This window comes from Canis aureus, chromosome 34 (assembly GCF_053574225.1).
Source record: "Canis aureus isolate CA01 chromosome 34, VMU_Caureus_v.1.0, whole genome shotgun sequence".
In the NCBI taxonomy this organism is placed as follows: Eukaryota; Metazoa; Chordata; class Mammalia; order Carnivora; family Canidae; genus Canis; species Canis aureus.
The window spans coordinates 20,349,682-20,368,380 of NC_135644.1; the positions used below are offsets into that span (position 1 = coordinate 20,349,682).

Sequence of the window (18,699 nt, forward strand, 5' to 3'; positions counted from 1 at the left end):
AACTGAGATTCAAAACAGTTGTAATACCCTGGTCCGAGGTCATGGAGCAACGGGTAAATCTCAGAGGTGGAGTCTGTATCCAGGTTTTCTGACAACAAAAGCTGTTTTTCATTTTCCTATTCTGTGTGAATGACAGGCAGTCTGCACTAGTTGTGTGATTTGGAGTGTCACAGATCTTTGTTATGACTTTAAATGCCATCTAAATACTGATGTCTCCCAAAGTTTTATCTCCAGCCCAACCCTTTCCTGAACTCCAGACTTGCATTTCTGTTGAAGTACTCAGCCCTCCCACTGAATATCTAACAGCCATCTCAAAAACACATTCAAATCTAATCCTATTGCTCAGAAAATCTCGTCAGCTCTTCTGCAAAACACATCTAAGTTCCATGCCATTTTGCCATCCTCATTGTTTCTACCATAGTCCAAGCCACCAGCATCCCTCCCCTTCATAATGGCAGAAGGTCCCCAATCAATCTTCTTGCTCCTAACCTTTCCCTCCGTGCAGTCTGTTCTCCTTGCAGCAGCCAGAGCAATATTTATAAAATGTGAGTCGGGTCATGATATCCTTCTGCTGGAAATCCTTCAGCCATCACTCTGCATCTCATTCAGAGTGACTTTGTTGTCCCCATCACGGTCTACACCTGCAGCCCCTGCCCTCCACTCTCACTGACCTCAGATCCTACTATACCCTGCCTTTCCCACTTCACCCCAGGCACTCTGAACTCCTTGCTAAACATACCAGTTGTACTTCTATCTTTATATTTTGCTTTCACATTTGCTATTCTCTTTACACTTACCTTTTCCCTAGACTTCCATGTCTCACTCTCTCCCAACCTTTAGCTCTCTACTCAGATGGCATCTTTCTAGAGAGGACTTCTCTGATCTAAAATAATACCTTGCACCTTCTTCTCTTTTTACAAAGTTTTATTTTTCTTAATAGTTCTTATTACTAGCTGACATATGACTTTATTTTTCTCATCTTTCTACTCTCTCACACACACAATATACATGAATGTAACTATATGAAAGCAGAAACTTTATTTCGTTCTGTGCTGTATCCCAGTGCTTAGAAGAACACCTACCATATGTTAGGTACTTAATAAATCTTTGCAAATGAACAAATGAGTAACAAATGCAAAATAAAGGGGAATATGCATGTTAAGCTAAAATAACAAAAATGACATGAAACACATTTAAAACTCTGGTAAGGAATGTGGATAATTTTTAAATTGTTTACTATCTAGAAAATATAGCCATATTTTATTTAACTAGCAAAACAAGATATTAGGCATATCAAAAGCATTTTCAGTTTTCAAAACACACCCTGGCACAAATATAGTAAGCATAAGTATAACTTCTCATTCTGCCAAAGTCATGAAACAAAGCTAATTTGATATTCAACAGCTCCTAATGAAGATAACAGCTCTTTAAGAAACAAAACAGGATTTTCTTTGGAAATAGAGACATTAATCTAAGCCTAAAATACAAATTTACTTATTGCAAATAGGAATTTTCTGGTTTATAAATTAATGGTAATAAATGCACAATGACCTCTTAACTGTGGCCAAGCCTGCCATCACCATCTCCAAACATTTTTACCTTACAGCAAAAGGCATGTGCTTGAAGTCAGAAAACCAGGATTTGAGCATAGGGCTTGTGTTGGGAAGAATAAAAGACAAAATCACTAGCAGAATCACTTGCAAACCTACAATATTGAACACATCAAAGTTAACTAGACTTTCCCATTAGGTATGCCACTATCGCCAAAAGTTTGAAGAATTTATCTTAGACTTTTAGTCCGTGTGCTTTTTCTTTTCTATATCTTTACTCCGAGATGAAATACCTGAAATATAATATTTTAATTAAGGAAATTAGAGATTTTTAAACATCTGCTTTTTCTACATTGGAAGAAATTTTGTGGCTTATCAGCCGTTTGTTAAGTGTCGTATGGTTCACGTTAGCAAATCTTAATAGGTCTGCAACTCACATCACTACAGGCCTCCAAACAACTCTGCCCCATGAAGATTTTCTTTCTTCTGGGAAGCAAGTACAAACCCTCAAATTCAAGTTGTGTCTCGATTCTCAGAGAGCCCCACATCATAAACTATGTATGTCCTTAATGCCCAGATCCTCTGATCAAAACTTGTAAAGCTGCCTCTTCCACCGGGAGTCTCTTTTTTTTTTAAAGGGTATTGAGTTAGGACTCCTGGGTTCCCTAACTCCCTAGGATTTTTTGGAGTGAGATGATGGCTTTCATGACATTTTTAAAAAATACATGATCTCCACATAGAAGGTTTAAAACAAAAATTCTTTAATATTAGGCTGTCTTAATTCTATCCCATCACTCAGACTCAGGACAAAATAGTTTTTTTCTGATCTATTCAAACCTCTTTTATTAATTGTTTTGCATCTAATTTTCTAACTTCTGACTCATAAGTCACTTATTTATTCAATACATACTCTCCCAGTATCTACTCTGAACAGAGAATTGCACATATGTTTGAGTTTTCACATAATTCATATAAAAATAATGTTTACACAAAGGGTATACAGTTATCTAAAAATAGAATAAATAATTCATGGAAAGATTTATTTAGTGCAAAGATTACAAATACTCAAAACATAATAACAGACCATAATTTATAATTCAGGAGACTCAAATCTAAATCTCAACTTTATTATTCATTCTAATGTTAACTTAAAGACTTTTACGCCTCATACAATTGGGTTCTCTTTCTTAAAAAAGAGAAGTAAGGAAATATTATTGTTTTAGATAATTCACAAAAAAATTAATAAATGTTAAAGCATAAAGCAAATAATCCAATTAAAATATGTTGATGTCTATGTAAAGGACATAGGGTAGGAAGGGGAATGAACTAGAATATTAAAGGGAGACTGAATTCTAGAATGCCATGCTTCTGAAAATGTCATTTACCATATTGCCTGGCAAGTCTGGGAACATGATTTACAGCCCCTCCACCCAGAACTGAAATGAGATCCCTGTACCAAGCTTATCCCACATCTTGAATTCTTCACTTTATTTAATTCAAACATTTTCTTGAACTTTTGGAGGAAGTGGGCTTTTACACCAAAAGTCTTACCATGTCATGGAATCCCTGGCCTGATCATGTCTCAGAATTCCAGACAATGACTCTTTCTAAAGATGAAACAATGTTAAAAGTTGCTCTGAGACTCTGCTTAGATTTGTTTCCCCTTCAAGAAACTTACCTCTGGTTCCTGATGCATATCAATCCTCATCCCAAGATTTAAGCATTCTTCCTGTAAATGCCCCGGCCTAGCATATCCCCAGTCTTCTAAATCTTTGCTTCCTTGGTTTTCCCAGGCCTGGCTGTCAGTCAAACTACTGCCCTTCACACCAAAATAAAACCTCTCATTCACAACTACTCTATTTAACTTTTAGGAGTAAATAAAATTACCATCTTCCACTAACACGTCATCAACCTCATTTCTAGGAAGTGGCTACTTCAATAAGGAGAATGAAGAATAAAACAAGGATGTATATGGTTTGACAGACAATAAGCCTTTGGAGAGAGACAGTTGTAGCAGAACCTGTGACTTGAATAAAATGCAGGAACAAGTGAGAAAGAAAGAGAGAGAGAAGGAGAAAGGGAGGGAGGAAAGAAGGAAAAGGAAAGGCAAGAAAAGAAAAGAAAGAAAAAGAAAATAGAAAATCAGTGGGATGCTGTTGGGGAAAAAATTTGGAGAAATATCTGAAAGGCTAGTATGTATACAATCACAACTGTAAGCATTTACTAATTCAAAGCTTTCAAATTCTGAAATAAAAAGCAGAAATTAGTACAACTCTGATCAAAAAGATATAAAATTGTGCAATTCAGATCATGTACATATTTTCCAAATGTTAAAGCAGTAAGGAAAATTAGCTCATGGATTTCACCCATTGCAAAACATTGTAAAATATGAAGACTTGTAAAAGGAGACCCTGGTAACATGATTAACATGAATGAAGAAGTCTTAGATGTAGCAAGCAATTCAGAAGGAAGCAGAAGAGGACAGAAAAACGAAGCAGTAAGTCAGGAAAAGGAGATTTACTAGAAGATGAGGAAAAGAGGTTCACTTACCTATGATCCCATTTGCAATATGCTAACTGTTGAGTAAGAGGAAAGAAAAAAAAAAAGAGCACATAACATTGCCAACCACACATACACATATTATATATATATATATTATATATATTTAAATTCCCAGCTCAATAATTCAGTCAAAGAACAAAATCATAATGAATAACTATTTGAAAAAAGGATATGAATGTACCAAAATCTTAATAGCTAATTTTCTAATAGGGTTGAAGGGAGTTAAAATGTACAGGGCAGGGGTGGCACTGAATCGAGAGATTGCTTTCCCTTTATTCAATACTATAAATGTCTGAAAAAGAAAACACAACACATAAAACAGAATTTAGGATCTTAATATTAAAATTAAGAACATTTTAAGAAAAGGTGGAGATCATCATTTAAAATTTTTCCTTATAAAATACTATAGAAATACACTAATTACCAACATACAACATGATGATAGGTGCTTTTTCTCCCTGTGTGCTATTAACTTTCCTAAATTTGGTAAGTGACATGAGGATTTAAAGGAGAAAAAAAAACTTGTAGTCAATAACATATGAATTCATAGCACCTTTTATCAAGTTTTGATATCAGTATTTAAAACTATATTTATAATTCACAAAAAGCTTTAAAAGTGAGGTTTTGATTACTTTTTCATTTTGATAAAAATTTTTCATGAGAACTTCAGAGTTTTCCAGGTGTACTTTGGGATGAGCTTCTTTGGGGTTACTTAAGTCACCTGCTATTATTTTCTTCTGCAGAGAGCTGTGGAAAAGGCAAAGTCTATGGTATAAACACATAATCCTGCTGCCAATCAAAGTAACTTATATAGTGCTTGAGATCATAAAAAGGAATTTAAATACAACTCCTGGAAAGAGAATATAACTCTTGTTTTACTTTTTGCTTCATCACACTGTAACGTAAATAGACTGCTGCCCTTACTCCGTTCCTCAACTGCATGATGCCTCTTCAGTTCTTTTTGTCCTGGGAATGTAGGTTCAAATGAGTGCTTCCAAAAGACTTGTAGGATAATGGGTCCATTACATCCTCAAGCCCACCCAGCATCCTAGTGATGCTTCAGACAAATGGGAGGAGGCACATCATTCTTCACCAGACATCCGTGGGTCTAACCCAGAACCAATTAGGAAGTAGGGGAAGAAAAGACACTTGACTAAAAACTCACTTTCTTATTGATATAGTACGGGTCCAGGTCCTCCAAGGGCTCTGACACCATCTCTGGAGGGATGTCTCCATAAATAAATGGAAGAGATTTCCCTGCTTCCAAGTCACTGTTTGGCTTTGGGCCATTTTCATCATCCTCATCCTTACGCTCCTGTTTGGGTCTCTTAGCTTTCTCTTCTGCAATGCGTTGTTCAATAGCAGCAAGGGATTCCCTGGTAAAGAAGCGGAAGCTGTCAGGTCCTGGTGGTACCAGCACTGACTGTGCCATCTTTTCATCCTGCTCCTTTAATCACTGTTTAGCTCCTTGCATAAGAAAGTGCTATGGAAACAAGAGAAAGAGAGAGGGAGAGGGGGAGAGAGAGAAAGAGAGAAGCAACAGTCATTAGGATAAAAGGTTAGCTGTGGTAATTACATGATATTGAGATAAAACATATAAACCAAGCTGTCTGCAATATTTTACTAAGGAAGCTGTATTTAGGGAATTCTCATGCATGCATTCATCTGCTTGCATGGAGATCTGTCTTTCACATTCAGTAGATGCCTATGAGGTAATCTGGTCTCCCACTCCCAAAATGTTTTAAGTGAAAATATCCAATTCAGAGCTCGGAAATGGAGGATACTGGTTTGTGCTTGCTGTTTCACTTGTGTGACTATTTTGGCAGCCATCTTTTTCAGCATCCCTTCTGAAAAAATATCAGAGATCCAAAACAAGAGATGAATAATCACCCAAAATTATAGAACCTGGGCTATGCAAGGATCTTGCATGTACTTCTCCATTTTTTTTCCATTCTTTTTGGCCTACTTTTATACCTTTAATAGCTTATTCAAAATCAACGCACCTGGGGAAAGAGCTCTGGAAATCCTGAAATGCCAGGCTCTGGAAACATAGGTAGATACTGCTTGAAAGCAAAGGAGCAGGAAGGAGTGGGGGATGCCCGATTACATTTGGAACTGCTCGGAAGCTGCACAGGGAGGGATCCAGCTCCTGCCAAACTGGGCAGGAAGTCATCCACGTCAGAGGTCTGGATCTTGGACCCCCCTGGCTTAGCAACCTGCTGCTACCTAGTATAATTGCTTCTTAAATTAACAAATTTGCAGTACTTAGGAAATACTGTAGAAATAGTTCATTTTCTCGAATAGTGCCCATTTCGTAAAAATCTAAATAGCATATTTAGACTTGAAAAAATACCAAGTTTAAGACAGTTTATCTTTTAAACAAACTCTTATTTTGTTGGTCTTTGTCATAATATAAATGGAGGTTCACTGTATTCTAATCATATCTCACTGGACTAGCATATATAACTTAACAGAGCACACCAATCATTCCAAATGTTATCTCTGAACCAGTGGCAAGAGTTTCTATGATTTTTGAAATCATACAACCAAAACCTTAACTCCTGAATGTCATCTGTATTCAATCACTTATCTATTTTCCCTTCTTTTTAAAATATCAATCCACTGTAAGCCCCATCCTACAGGAATGAGAATTTCCATTTAATTATATGAAGTGCCTTTTTGAAGAGTAAATGCATTAATATCCGGATCATTTCTGTAGCATATGCTAGATCAAACAGGGAAATTTAAAATAACATAAGGTACTCTACCGTTTCTACATTTTTTTTAAGTAGACTAGGACCTTTCAGCCACTAGCTAGCAGACTGCCCTCTCAGTACCACACTGCCTCCAACACATCCCTCATTTACCTCACCCATCCCTAGAGACCCTCATGCCTTGACAGACGTAGGCACGAAGAAGGTCTATGCATACTCCAGGGAGGAAACTGCCATGCCTGGATGCTTTAATAGAAGAGACATGCTAAAACATGCAGCCAGCAGCTCCAAAATGAAAGTGGTCCTCTGCAGATTCCCCCAAGGATTCTACTGTAAAGGTAGAGAAGCATCACAGAGAATAAGCATAATAAGAATATTAAAACATTACCCCTGCAGGATCTTTTATACCCAGAGTTTGGGATTGATAAGCTGGCACCAAGAAGACTGCAGCTAAAATTCCATCATTCTTTTTTTCATTTTTTCTTTTTTTTTTTTTTTTTTTAAATTCTCCTTCAAAGACCACACCTAACTTCCTGTAAAAGGATTCTGGTAACTGAAGTAAGAACAGGCATTTCCTGTTTGGGGACTACAAAATGGCATTATTATAACTACCACTAGAGGGCGGGGGACTGTGAAGAGAAACCCTCACAGTGTGTGTACGCAGAGCCCTGTGCTTCAGGCAGCCCAAGGCTTTCACTGATGGAACTCTGATTTCTCACAGGCTTTTCTCAGAACAAAATGCTAAGACTGCTGATTTCAATCATTAACTTTGCTAACAGGTTAAGCTTCTGTTCATGCTCTTTATTTGCTAAACCAGCAATCATTCAATCAATACAGATAATTCAAATTAAAAGTAGAAAAAGGAGAGTAAATACTGAAAGTTAAAAATTAAAATTCATAAAAAAGCAATTATATTAATGAAAGTCTTACATACAGGGGAATTTAAGATTAGCCTCAGCCCCAGAGTGTCTGAAATCCAATAAGTGCTTTGCTAATTCAACAAAGAGATGGTCTTTGTGCCACACAAATAAACTTTCTCTAGAAATAAAATTACCCTGATGGGATATCAGTATTTTAACTTAGTGGCTGACAAGGCAACCAGAAGAAAACTGAAAAGCCAGTGAAATCCTGAGTGCCAGTCTTTCGATTAATGACATAGTGATGATCTGAGGACTTACTATGTGCCAGTCACTGACTGAGCTAACATGTCTGTATGCATCATATCGTTTCATCCTCGCCACAGTCCTATCAAATAAACACTTTCACGATCCTGATTTGAAAACTGAAGAAAGGAAATACACAAGCGATAGAGTCGCCTAAGATCATACACACACGATTCAAACCGAAAGTCTGACACCAAAAATCTGTGAAATGAAAATTAAATAAAAATCAGGCAGTGGTACCAATTATAACCAGAAAAAATCCTAAGTATTAAATCATTATATTTTGCATATTTTCTAGTTTCATAATTTTCAATAGAAAATGTATTTGTTAGCATTGAGCATAGAGAAGATAGAGCCAAAAATGATTTTTTAATCACTCTTGCAGGTCTCTTTTTTGTTTTTTGTTTTTAAAGATTTTATTTATTTATCCATGAGAGACACAGAGAGAGAGGCAGAGACACAGGCAGAGAGGGAAGCAGTCTCCATGTAGGGAGCCTGATGTAGGACTCAATCCTGGGATTCCAGGATCACACCCTGAGCCAAAGGCAGACACTTAACCCTTGAGCCACCCAGGTGTCCCATAGCAGGTCTCTTTTGGTTATAAGAGACAAAAGAATGACTCACACTGGCTTGAGAAAGAAAAAAGAAAGAAAGAGAGAGAGAAAGGGAAGAGGGGAGGGAGGGAGGAAGGGAGAGAGGAAAGGATGGAAGGAAAAGGAAATTCATTAGTTGAAGGTTTATTGTCTAGAGGTAGCTTTGGGTATGGAATGATTCTGGTGCACAGCTGACATTACCAGCACTTAGTTATGCTGCATCCTTTGGCTTTGACTTTCATGGTGATAGCTTTTCTAGATATTCATCCCTTATTATAGTAAGGTGCTATAGCAGCTCCAGCCTACCAACCTCCCAGACTTAAGTCCCATAGGAATAAAGACCCAGAAAAACTCTCATTGCACCTCACTGGCTCCAGCTGGGTCACACGCCCATCCCTGAAGTAATCACTCAGTCCAAGGTAATGTTGTGCTTTATGCTTTGATTGGTCTACCCCAAAGCAAATGCCTTACCCTAGGAACTGTGGTAGAGGTGTAAGATTGTGGTAGTGGTATAAGAATATTTCTCAAAAGTGGAGTTGGAATACTATCACAGGATATGGGGTAGATGGATGCTTATCAACAAAAACAAGTAAGTGTGTACTATAGTCACATACTGGTCATATCAGCAGTGCTTCAATACTTGGTAATATTATAAATGTCAGAAGATATATATATCGTTATTTCTAATGAAAATGGTAAAGCTAGCAAATATGCTATATATTTACATACTATATATATATACATACAAGATATTTTCTAGCATATATATAGCATATTTGCTAACTTTACCTTTTTCATTAGGAAAAATATATCTTCTGCGTACACCACCTTAAAGACTTAGAAGCCAGGCAAGAAAGTTAGAAGATTCTTTCCCCAAAATAAGTTGTCCTACTGTAATCATATAGTCCACAAATCTCTGTAATGAGCATTAGCTACCTTTATCAAATGAATACATGAGTATTCTGGTCTCACTTTACAAATGTGCTTAATAATAGGCTTTTGTGTAACAAGATTCTAATTTAAAAAAATAAATTAAGGGGCAAAACACCAGTGATTTGCCAAATGTATTTTTTGGGGGAGATTAACCATAATAATAACACATACTGCACTATTTTTGTCAGGCACTATCTTAAGAACTATAAAACCATTTAATTCTTATAACAACCTAATGAAATAGATGCTATGATTATCCCTATTTAAAACATGGGGAAACTGATGTATCAAGAGGATAAATAATTCACAGCATGCATAAATTCTCACAGTTGAAAGTAGTAGTGGCAGAATTTGAACTCATGCTCTGTGGTCACAGAATCCATGTGCCTAACCATTATGCAATGCTTCTCCAGCCTCTTCCAGGAGCTTGCTATCAGGAACACCAAGGTAATGTGCAGTTTATTTGATATTGTGTTACTTGTAGGGTCACTCATTCCTGTCTCATTGATCCTAGCTAGTGAATGTGTCTTAGGATATTTAAAAGGGGGAACACAGGATGTTCTACCAAAATATCCAAGATATATAATGAGCAACACCTGAAAAGTTTTTCAATTTCAAAAGTACTTCTATGCAATATAGATTTGAAATAAAAATCATCGTCTTTTTTCTGATTTCCCAGGATTAAGTTTTCAGAGAGCTTTCACATTAGTTTTTCTTCCATTTGTTCTTGTTAATACCAAACTGACATTTTATGAGAATGCTAAATGGCATGTTATATGAAGTTTTTGAACTTCACTCAGTTGTATTACTTTGCAAGCAGGTGATTTTATATTACAACTTTTAAGGCCAGACATTATATTTAGAAGACCCATAAGTAATTGGAAAGGCAAACAATATTATTTTAAGTAGTTAAAAAGGAACGGATATTAAGAATTAGATTTCTAAATTCTGATTACATTTGTTTGCCTTTCAATGCCTTCTTTTAAAAATTTTTCTCACTTATAAAAGAGGAACATTAATTTTCTAAAATAAAATATAAAAGAAGACATGTTATTATGCATGTTGACGCTTACAAGAATAAGAGAGTTATATGAAAGATAGAGTAATAATAAAACAAAGACATGTAGTAAAAATAACATATGACTCTAATTTCTTTCCACTAAGAATCACTTTATAATAATAAGTACTCTCAGGTTCAACTTATACTGAAAAAAAAATTGGATTACTTAATCTCACAGACAAGAAAATAATTATATAATAATTTATATTATAATTAATGATTGTGGATAAGTGCTCAAAAACTTTAGAGGATTTTTACCCAAGAAAGCTGAGAAAGACTAAAAAATGTCTTTCTGAAAGTTATCTTTTAATCCAATTTTACAACTAAGTTCTGGTCTTCTTCAGTACATTAGAATAATGCTGGAAACATAAACTAAGAAAAGATTTGCTGACTGTTATCTAAAGATTTATTTTTGGACTTTCTAGTTTCCTTGATCCGTAGATTTCAATCTATTTTTTCAGGAACTTTTTGATGGTCACTTACTGTGTTTTTACATATATTTCTCTCTTTAACCTCAATCCACTCACTCATTTCTGTAACTAACAATTTCCATAAAAGGGAAAAAGTTCTGAATAACCAGACTTATGTGTTTTCCACTGTAGATTAGGAACAGAACATAATAGAAAGTGAAAGATCTAGGCTCAGTATGTACTATTCAGATAAACCGTCATTTTTCTTTCAATGCCAGGGTTAGTTCCAATATGAAAAAACTTATTTGCAGTGTTTTATATTCATATATTCATTCACTTTATAAAAGTATAGGCATTCCTTTAAATGACTGTTATATTTTTAAATATTATTTTTTTTCCTTAACAGATATGCACACCAATATTATCATGATCATGATAATCCCTGGGAAATAATATTCAGTGTAGAAAATAATCACTTTACATCCAGTTTTCCTGGGAAAAAAATTATATATAACGAGATATTCCTATATTTTTATGCAAGTATTTTTATTCTATTGCAGATAGCCTGGCAACTCATTTCTACATCCTTTTTAGATCTTTATATATGTTAAATGCATGTTAGTAGACATCTATGAACTACCTCAACACTTCCTAAATGATTTGTTAGCTGGAAAGCCACCTCTATGCTGATTACCTATTTGTTTATTTTTGATGACTAGATAATACTAGAATCACAGAATTCAGTTCTGGATTTAATACGTAAGGAAGAAAATTTCCCAAGGTATGGTCCTCCTCATAATAATGAGACATTTCCATTTGTTCCAAATGCCTGAATATTTCCAGCTTCAGTTTTCATCAAGGACTTCTACCTTATAATTTTCCCCCTCAGCCCTCATCCTCTTCAATGAGGGAGAAAAAAAGCAGCCTCTAAACCCCCAGTGGGGTAGTGGATGTGAATGTCCAGGCATCCTCCCCAGGAGACAACAAGCGGGCAGAGCCAGGAGCAGAAGGTCTTTGAAATGAAAAACAATGCTCAAAAAATAGCTACATTCCAAAATGTCCTAGATATAAAATGTGTACATTCATGTGTGTATGTACATGTGTGTGCCTGAGACAGACAGAGAGAGAACTCACTGTGAGAGAATGAGACCATACGAGACTATGGATTTGTGTCTTCATGTCATGTTGACATGATCTAAATTCTGGCACTCTACTTGGTTCTTGATATTGTTATCTCATTTAATCCTTGTGCTATTTTGTAAAGGAAGTAGTGTTGTTGACACTTTTCTAATGTGGTGGTGATCTGGGCTTACAGAGGCTGTAAGTAGGCATTGCCACACAGAGCCAGCATTTAAACTCACATGTGTCTGACTGCAAATTCTAAATACGCTTCATCATCCCATTTTCTGAGAAATGTACCATTGATTCACCAATTGAGAAGGATAACATGAAATATGTCTGATTTTATAAGTCACTGGATCTCTATCTACACCTGAGAATACCATAAGCCCACTGCTATTAAACAAACTGGTGACCCACAAGGAATAACTTAGTTTCCCCTTATAATCATGTTATTGTGGGGTTAGCTTGACTTCTGCTGGAATAAGACTTAAACTCTCTGAACTTTGGTTTTCTCATCAGTAGAAATGTAAGCTCAGTAAGTTTTATGAAATAAATTTATAAGAAAAAAAGTAAGTACTATGCCTAGGACATAGTAGATGCTAAATAAATGCTTGTCAGAGACACCTTAGTGATGTTCATCAGTAGAACTTTTTATTAAAGTTATCCATGTAAAGCCTTTATCTCCTATTATCTCATCTTTCTTATCTTCATCCATCTTTCTTTGTGGCTTTTCTGCAATGCTCAGGCTAGTACGTCACCTGAGATAAACTGTACAGTAAATCATTAATGAGTTAACAGCTGTAGCCCTATATTATTCAGAAGCTTTCTTGTTCTTTTCACTCAGTACACTTTCTTTTCTCACCAGTTTATAATTTATGGGTCAAGACACCAGCCTAATTTCAGATTTGGGGTTTGTTTCTCTCTTTCAGTTTTACAGGACAGTGTAAGTGACCCTATACATTCACGGCCCCTCCACTGTTAGAGCTTACTTTACCTTTCTTAAAGTCAGACTACTTAACAAAAGTCAGACAATTCTCTCTGTTGCCTCCCCTCTCCACTACACAAACACACCTTATGTGCATAAACATGCATACGCTTGTTTCTGCCTTTGTAGCTTGTTTCAGCAGCCCAGAAAGTTCTTTGCCTTTCCCATATTTCACTTGTTCAGGTGCAATTGCTCTCACAAACTTTAAGAAACATCTCCTTCTGGGCACCTGGGTGGCTCAGTGGGTTCAGTGGCTACCTCCATCTCAGGTCCTAATCTCAAGAGTCCTAGGATGGAGCCCCGCTGCCCCTAGGCTCCTTGCTCAGAGGGGAGCCTGCTTCTCCCTCTGCCTCTCCCCACTGCTCATGCTCTCTCAAGCACACTCTCTCTTAATAAATAAATAAATAAATAAATAAATAAATAAATAAATAAATAAAATATTTAAAACAAACAAAATCTCTTCTTCTGAATTATTTCCATTTTATGTGGTATAGTAGAGACACAGTGCCATTTTTCTTAATGCATCCCTATACATACATTTTTTTTGTTTCAATTCACTCCCCAAACTACTGCTAAGTCAACTTAATGAAAGTATAACTTTATATTTGTCACCTTCATGCAAAAATCTTCAACCATTCTCTATTAACCATTCCTATAAATTCCTATAAATTTCTACAAATTCCACTCCCTGACTTTTAAAGAACACTCTAAATTTCCTTTCCAGTCTTATTACCTGTCACCTCTTACTAGCACTTTATGGTAAAGAAGAAATAATTTGCTCAAATTTTCCTAAACTTGCACCCTGATCTCTGTGTTTTTACTTCCAAGTTATTGCTTATGTTGCTTTCACAACCTGAAATTCACTACAATTCAACCTGACAAGACAATAGCAGTTTTAAATCTCAAATGTTACATTTCCCATGAATATTTCTACATCCTTTCAGCTAGGTATGGCCTTTCACAAAGTGTTCAATAGCACTTGTTTTTCATACACTATTTGTCGTATTTATGTAAATGCCTTGAGGTAAGGCTATGATATACTCCGTTTGTGACTCTTAAACTACATAAAGCAATACCCTGCACAAAATAGATACTCATAAAAAGAACGGGATACCAGACAATTTCAAAGAGACATGGTTTTAAGCAAACTGTCATGTTGAACAGGGCCTAGATGTGCGAAAGGCTCTTATGACAGATCAACAATGAATATGAGTGCTATAGGAAAAATTTGGTTTGATTTAATATAAATAACAATGTTTGAATTCTTACACTTGCCTTAAACAAAACGACTATTCCTTAATAAGAAATAATTCTCAATTATCTGAGATACTCAAGCAGACACAGTAGAAAGGATGCGTGTCTGGGCTAATAACTGAAACGTATAATAGCAACAGTGGGGGATCCCTGGGTGGCTCAGTGGTTTAGCGCCTGCCTTTGGTCCAGGGCGCGATCCTGGAGTCCCGGGATCGAGTCCCACGTTAGGCTTCCAGCATGGAGCCTGCTTCTCCCTCCTCCTGTGTCTCTGCCTCTCTCTCTATCTCTATCTATCATAAATAAATAAATATATCTTTTTTAAAAAATAGCAACAGTATTTCCAGCCTCTCCCAGGGCATCAGATTATCTTTTACCAAGAGAAGAAAAACAAAGACAGAATTAAATTAATTATTAAGGTTTTTTAAAATAAATTCTGGAATAGAGATAACTCCACATCCAGAAGATGTTCACAGAACATGTTATTTCCCTGATGAGTGGCTTGGCTCTGGGCCCCATGAGGGCAGGGAGCTTGTCTGGGCTTGCTGACCACCTCCCAGCCTCCAGTGCTCATTGCATCATTGGGTTTTTCCATACATACATGGTACTGAATTAAAAATGAGAGCTAACTTGTATCTGTATCACTAGATCAAAAGAGGCCAAAGAGAAGACACATTAAAAAGGGATCATACCGATAAAATCTGGCTTGTTTAAAAAATACAGTTAATTATGGTTTCCTGGACTGCAGGAAAAAAAGACACTGAAGAGCAGTTCTTCTTGCCTTTTTAAAATCAAGAAGGAATCTTTGTTAGTTTCACATTGTATGCAATATATTTTCATAAAATATGTCAAAATATGTGTCCAGAAACATGTTTTCCTTTTTTTTTTAAATATTGTATTTATTTATTCATGAGAAACAGAGAGAAAGAGAGAGAGAAAGAGGCAGAGACACAGGAAGAGGGAGAAGCAGGCTCCATGCAGAGAGCCCGATGTGGGACTCCATTCTGGGATCCCAGGATCACACTCTGAGCCGAAGGCAGACGCTTAACCGCTGAGCCACCCAGGCGTCCCTTTTTTTTTTTTTTTTTTTTTTTAAGATTTTATTTCATGTTTTCCTTTTTAAGTTTGTTACCTCAGAGGTCTAGGCACTTAAGCCAAGAGTGCTGTTGCTTTCAGTGGTTTTGGATTTCTTTTTTGGGGCATTGTCACGTATCTTTTTAGGGAGCTAATTTACAGTTCTTTTTTTTTTTTAACCAATCAGTTTTGGCACTCAGTTTGTAGTTACACCTGATTAATGCAACATCATCAATTTTGAGGGGCTCTTGTTGACTCACTATTATTTGGTGGGCTTCTGAAGAAAAGACAGTAACTGAGGCCAGACGAAACTAGTGTGCATACTTACTCTGCTACTTTCTCCTTGTCTTTCATTAGGCAAAGGGTTTGGTTACAGTGAGAATTAAACAAAGTAAGTAAAATACCCAGTACACATAGCAGATGCTACTTATTCAATTTTTCCCATATCCTTAAAGCTCTTACACATAGCACTGTACTGAGCTGAATGAATAAGATCAAATATAAAGCTAGAAGCCTGCTGTTTCAAAATTCGCAATGCAATTTATCATTTAACAACAAAAAAGACAACTTTTTTAAAGTGCTAAGAGCCAGCATTCTTCCATATGCTTAGAATACAAAGTAACCAAACAGATCTGCCTTCATGAAGTTTATATTTTATATATCCTAATGATACAGATTATGTGCATGTATGTTTAACATGGAATAGAGCAGGTGGTGCTAATTGCTATGGAAAAAGATAATGCAGGACAGGGAAGGAAAAAATATCAGGGTAGGGGGTGGGGAAGAAGAGTGCGTTGTAAATTTAAATAGGGTGCTTAAGAAAGTCTTGCTGAGGAAGTGACACGTAAGCAAAAGCCCCCCAAGTACCCAAGGTAGGCAGCCAAGTCATGAGTCTTCCTGGAAAATGGGGCTCCAAGCAGAGAAAATGCATGAAAAGAACTACAGAAAGGAATTCATATTTGGTGAGGCCTGTAGAAAGGGAAATAGCATTGAACAAATGAAACGACAACGGAAGACAATAACACATCAACAGGAAGAATAAAGTAGAGCAAGTAGCAGGGACAATGAGCACAACAGCAGATGCTGCCAACCTCACTTAGGCCTGCCATCTGGTTTCCCAGCAGTTTCACCGGTGACACCTGTGACAAATGTCAAGATCAGAGCCCAAGCCAGACCCTGAGAAGCCACAGTAATACCAGAAATAAAGGAAAGCTCACTTCCACCCAATGCCCTGAGCCTGAGCACAGAAGAGAATGGGGGTGTTGAGAGTGGGATGGCCATTCCCGGCTACTCGGAAAAGTCTAAACCTGGATGGCTATTTGCAGGGTGGACCCAGGAACAGCCTTACAGATAAGAAAAGTACAGCCACCAAATTTAGCATCTAGAAACAGCTCGATATCAGAGAAGCAGATGAGGCAAAATGTCGCTTATCCTTAATGCCTAGAAATATTTGTTGAAATTTTAAAAGATTAGAAAAGATAATCTCACTGACCATGGCACAGTTTTTAAAGTAGACCAATACAAATATAGCACTGATTAAGACATATAGCTACAAAACAAATATTGTTACAAAACTTTTTGTTTGCTTTCATCTGTGGAAAGCATTTTGGTAATGCATCTGTCTATTCAACATGTTGGCAGTTACCTTCACTGGCAAGTTCCCTTACTTCGATTCACTCCTACATTTTAGCAAGAAAAAATAGAAAATTAGCCATTCTGTTCATCAGCTCACTTAATCTCTTGACCTGTAGGGCTTTTCCTCTCTTTTTTTTCCTTCTTGTTTCCTCTCTTTAACCTGGTGAAATCCATAATATTGCTGCTGGAGCGAATTCAAATCATTTGAGATAAAATATTTTTTGAACAGCAAAGCATTATGACATTGCTCATTTGTTTTCTTCTTTTTAAGAATATTATTAATATACCAATTTTTGCCTGCAAGAATGAATGAAAAAAGAGTATTTAAAATGAAATTATCTCTTTCATTCTATATTTGAAAGTTGCTCTATAAAACTTCATGTATGTGAATTATAAAAGTATGCTTAGAACTCAGATGGTTAGATTCTGAATTGTCTCTATCCATGCACATAGATGGATAAACCACATATCTCAGATGTTGTGAATGCCACCCCACCACATTGCTGCACCACTTTCATCTGTAAATGGAAACAGGAGAAATTGTAGGCTTGAGAAAGGGAAAGGGCAAAAAGCTCAGGAAAACATACTGTGTCCCCCAAATAATCACTTGCCTTCTACATATTCATTTGCAAACTCATACTCACGAATGACATTTCTCATTTATTTTTCTCACTCCCAACCAAACAAAATATACTGAAATCATTAAAAGCAGGGACTGATCTGCAAAAGTAGCTTTGCCACTTGGAAATTATCAAAGGGCAAGACATGACTCACACATTTTTTGAAAAGCTCAATTCATGATTACAAGTTTCAAACTAAATATTCTTTGATTTCTCATAAAAGACACACAGTGAGAGAGAGCAAGAGGGGAAGCAAGAAGAAAGAAGGAGAAGAAGGAGGAGGAAGAGGAATGCTTGGAGTTCTATAAAGAAAATATTCTTCCAAATAAAAGAATTTGTAAATTAGAAGATATGACTGAGATTTAGAATTAAACCCCTACTCTTCTTTATGGCAATGAGCAAATTTTCCCCCTGTGCTGGCACCATAACCAACACTAATTAAAATCATAGGTTTTGTGTTTGGAAGGGGGCCTCCCAGTAGATCATTTAGTCAGACTGGTTATATTCATTAAGGACTGAACTAAAATTAGAGACAGATGGTTTTGTCTCAGATCTCAGAACAAAGATTTCACAACCTTTCTTGGTTATATATTCAACTTTTTAGTCACTGATTAACTTATTCTTTAGCTATAATCTTTGTCAATATTAACACTATCCAGACTACTTCTGCTACTGTTCCATTGGATGAAAGGAAGCTTCATACATGCCCCTATGTGGGACTCATCAGGGAAAAATAGCCAAAATATTGATTTAGCATTCTGTTTATTGACACTGAAGGGATATGTGCCTATTAGTTTAACCAATATCCAGTGACTTCATTATAATCACAGAATAAAAACAGTGGCTGATGGTAGGCATGATCCTTATGATTTTCAACCTTCAGTCTGTTCCTCTGCTTATTCCCTTTCGTGTTATATTGATTGTTAATGTTGATTTGATTAATCAGTTTCTGAGACAAAACAATGATTAAAAGGCACAAACACACAGATTTTCAACATGTTATATATTCTATTATCATTCAATATAG

General features: G+C 36.3%; 1 protein-coding gene across 2 annotated transcripts in view; it reads right to left on the reverse strand.

Annotated features, from left to right (window-relative positions):
* The window catches only part of SCN2A (sodium voltage-gated channel alpha subunit 2), a 135,434-nt gene that overhangs the window by 80,499 nt on the left and 36,236 nt on the right, over positions 1 to 18,699 (reverse strand). The window contains exons 1-3 of one of the 2 annotated variants that reach the window (XM_077883436.1): positions 7,215 to 7,344; positions 5,278 to 5,595; positions 4,286 to 4,404 (exon numbers count right to left, since the gene is read on the reverse strand). In XM_077883436.1, the coding sequence (XP_077739562.1) occupies positions 4,286 to 4,404; positions 5,278 to 5,544 (386 nt within the window). In that variant the 5' untranslated portion in view covers positions 5,545 to 5,595; positions 7,215 to 7,344. Of the gene's footprint in view, positions 1 to 4,285; positions 4,405 to 5,277; positions 5,596 to 7,214; positions 7,345 to 18,699 lie in introns of those variants that run through there. The other variant, XM_077883435.1, reaches the window with a different exon arrangement.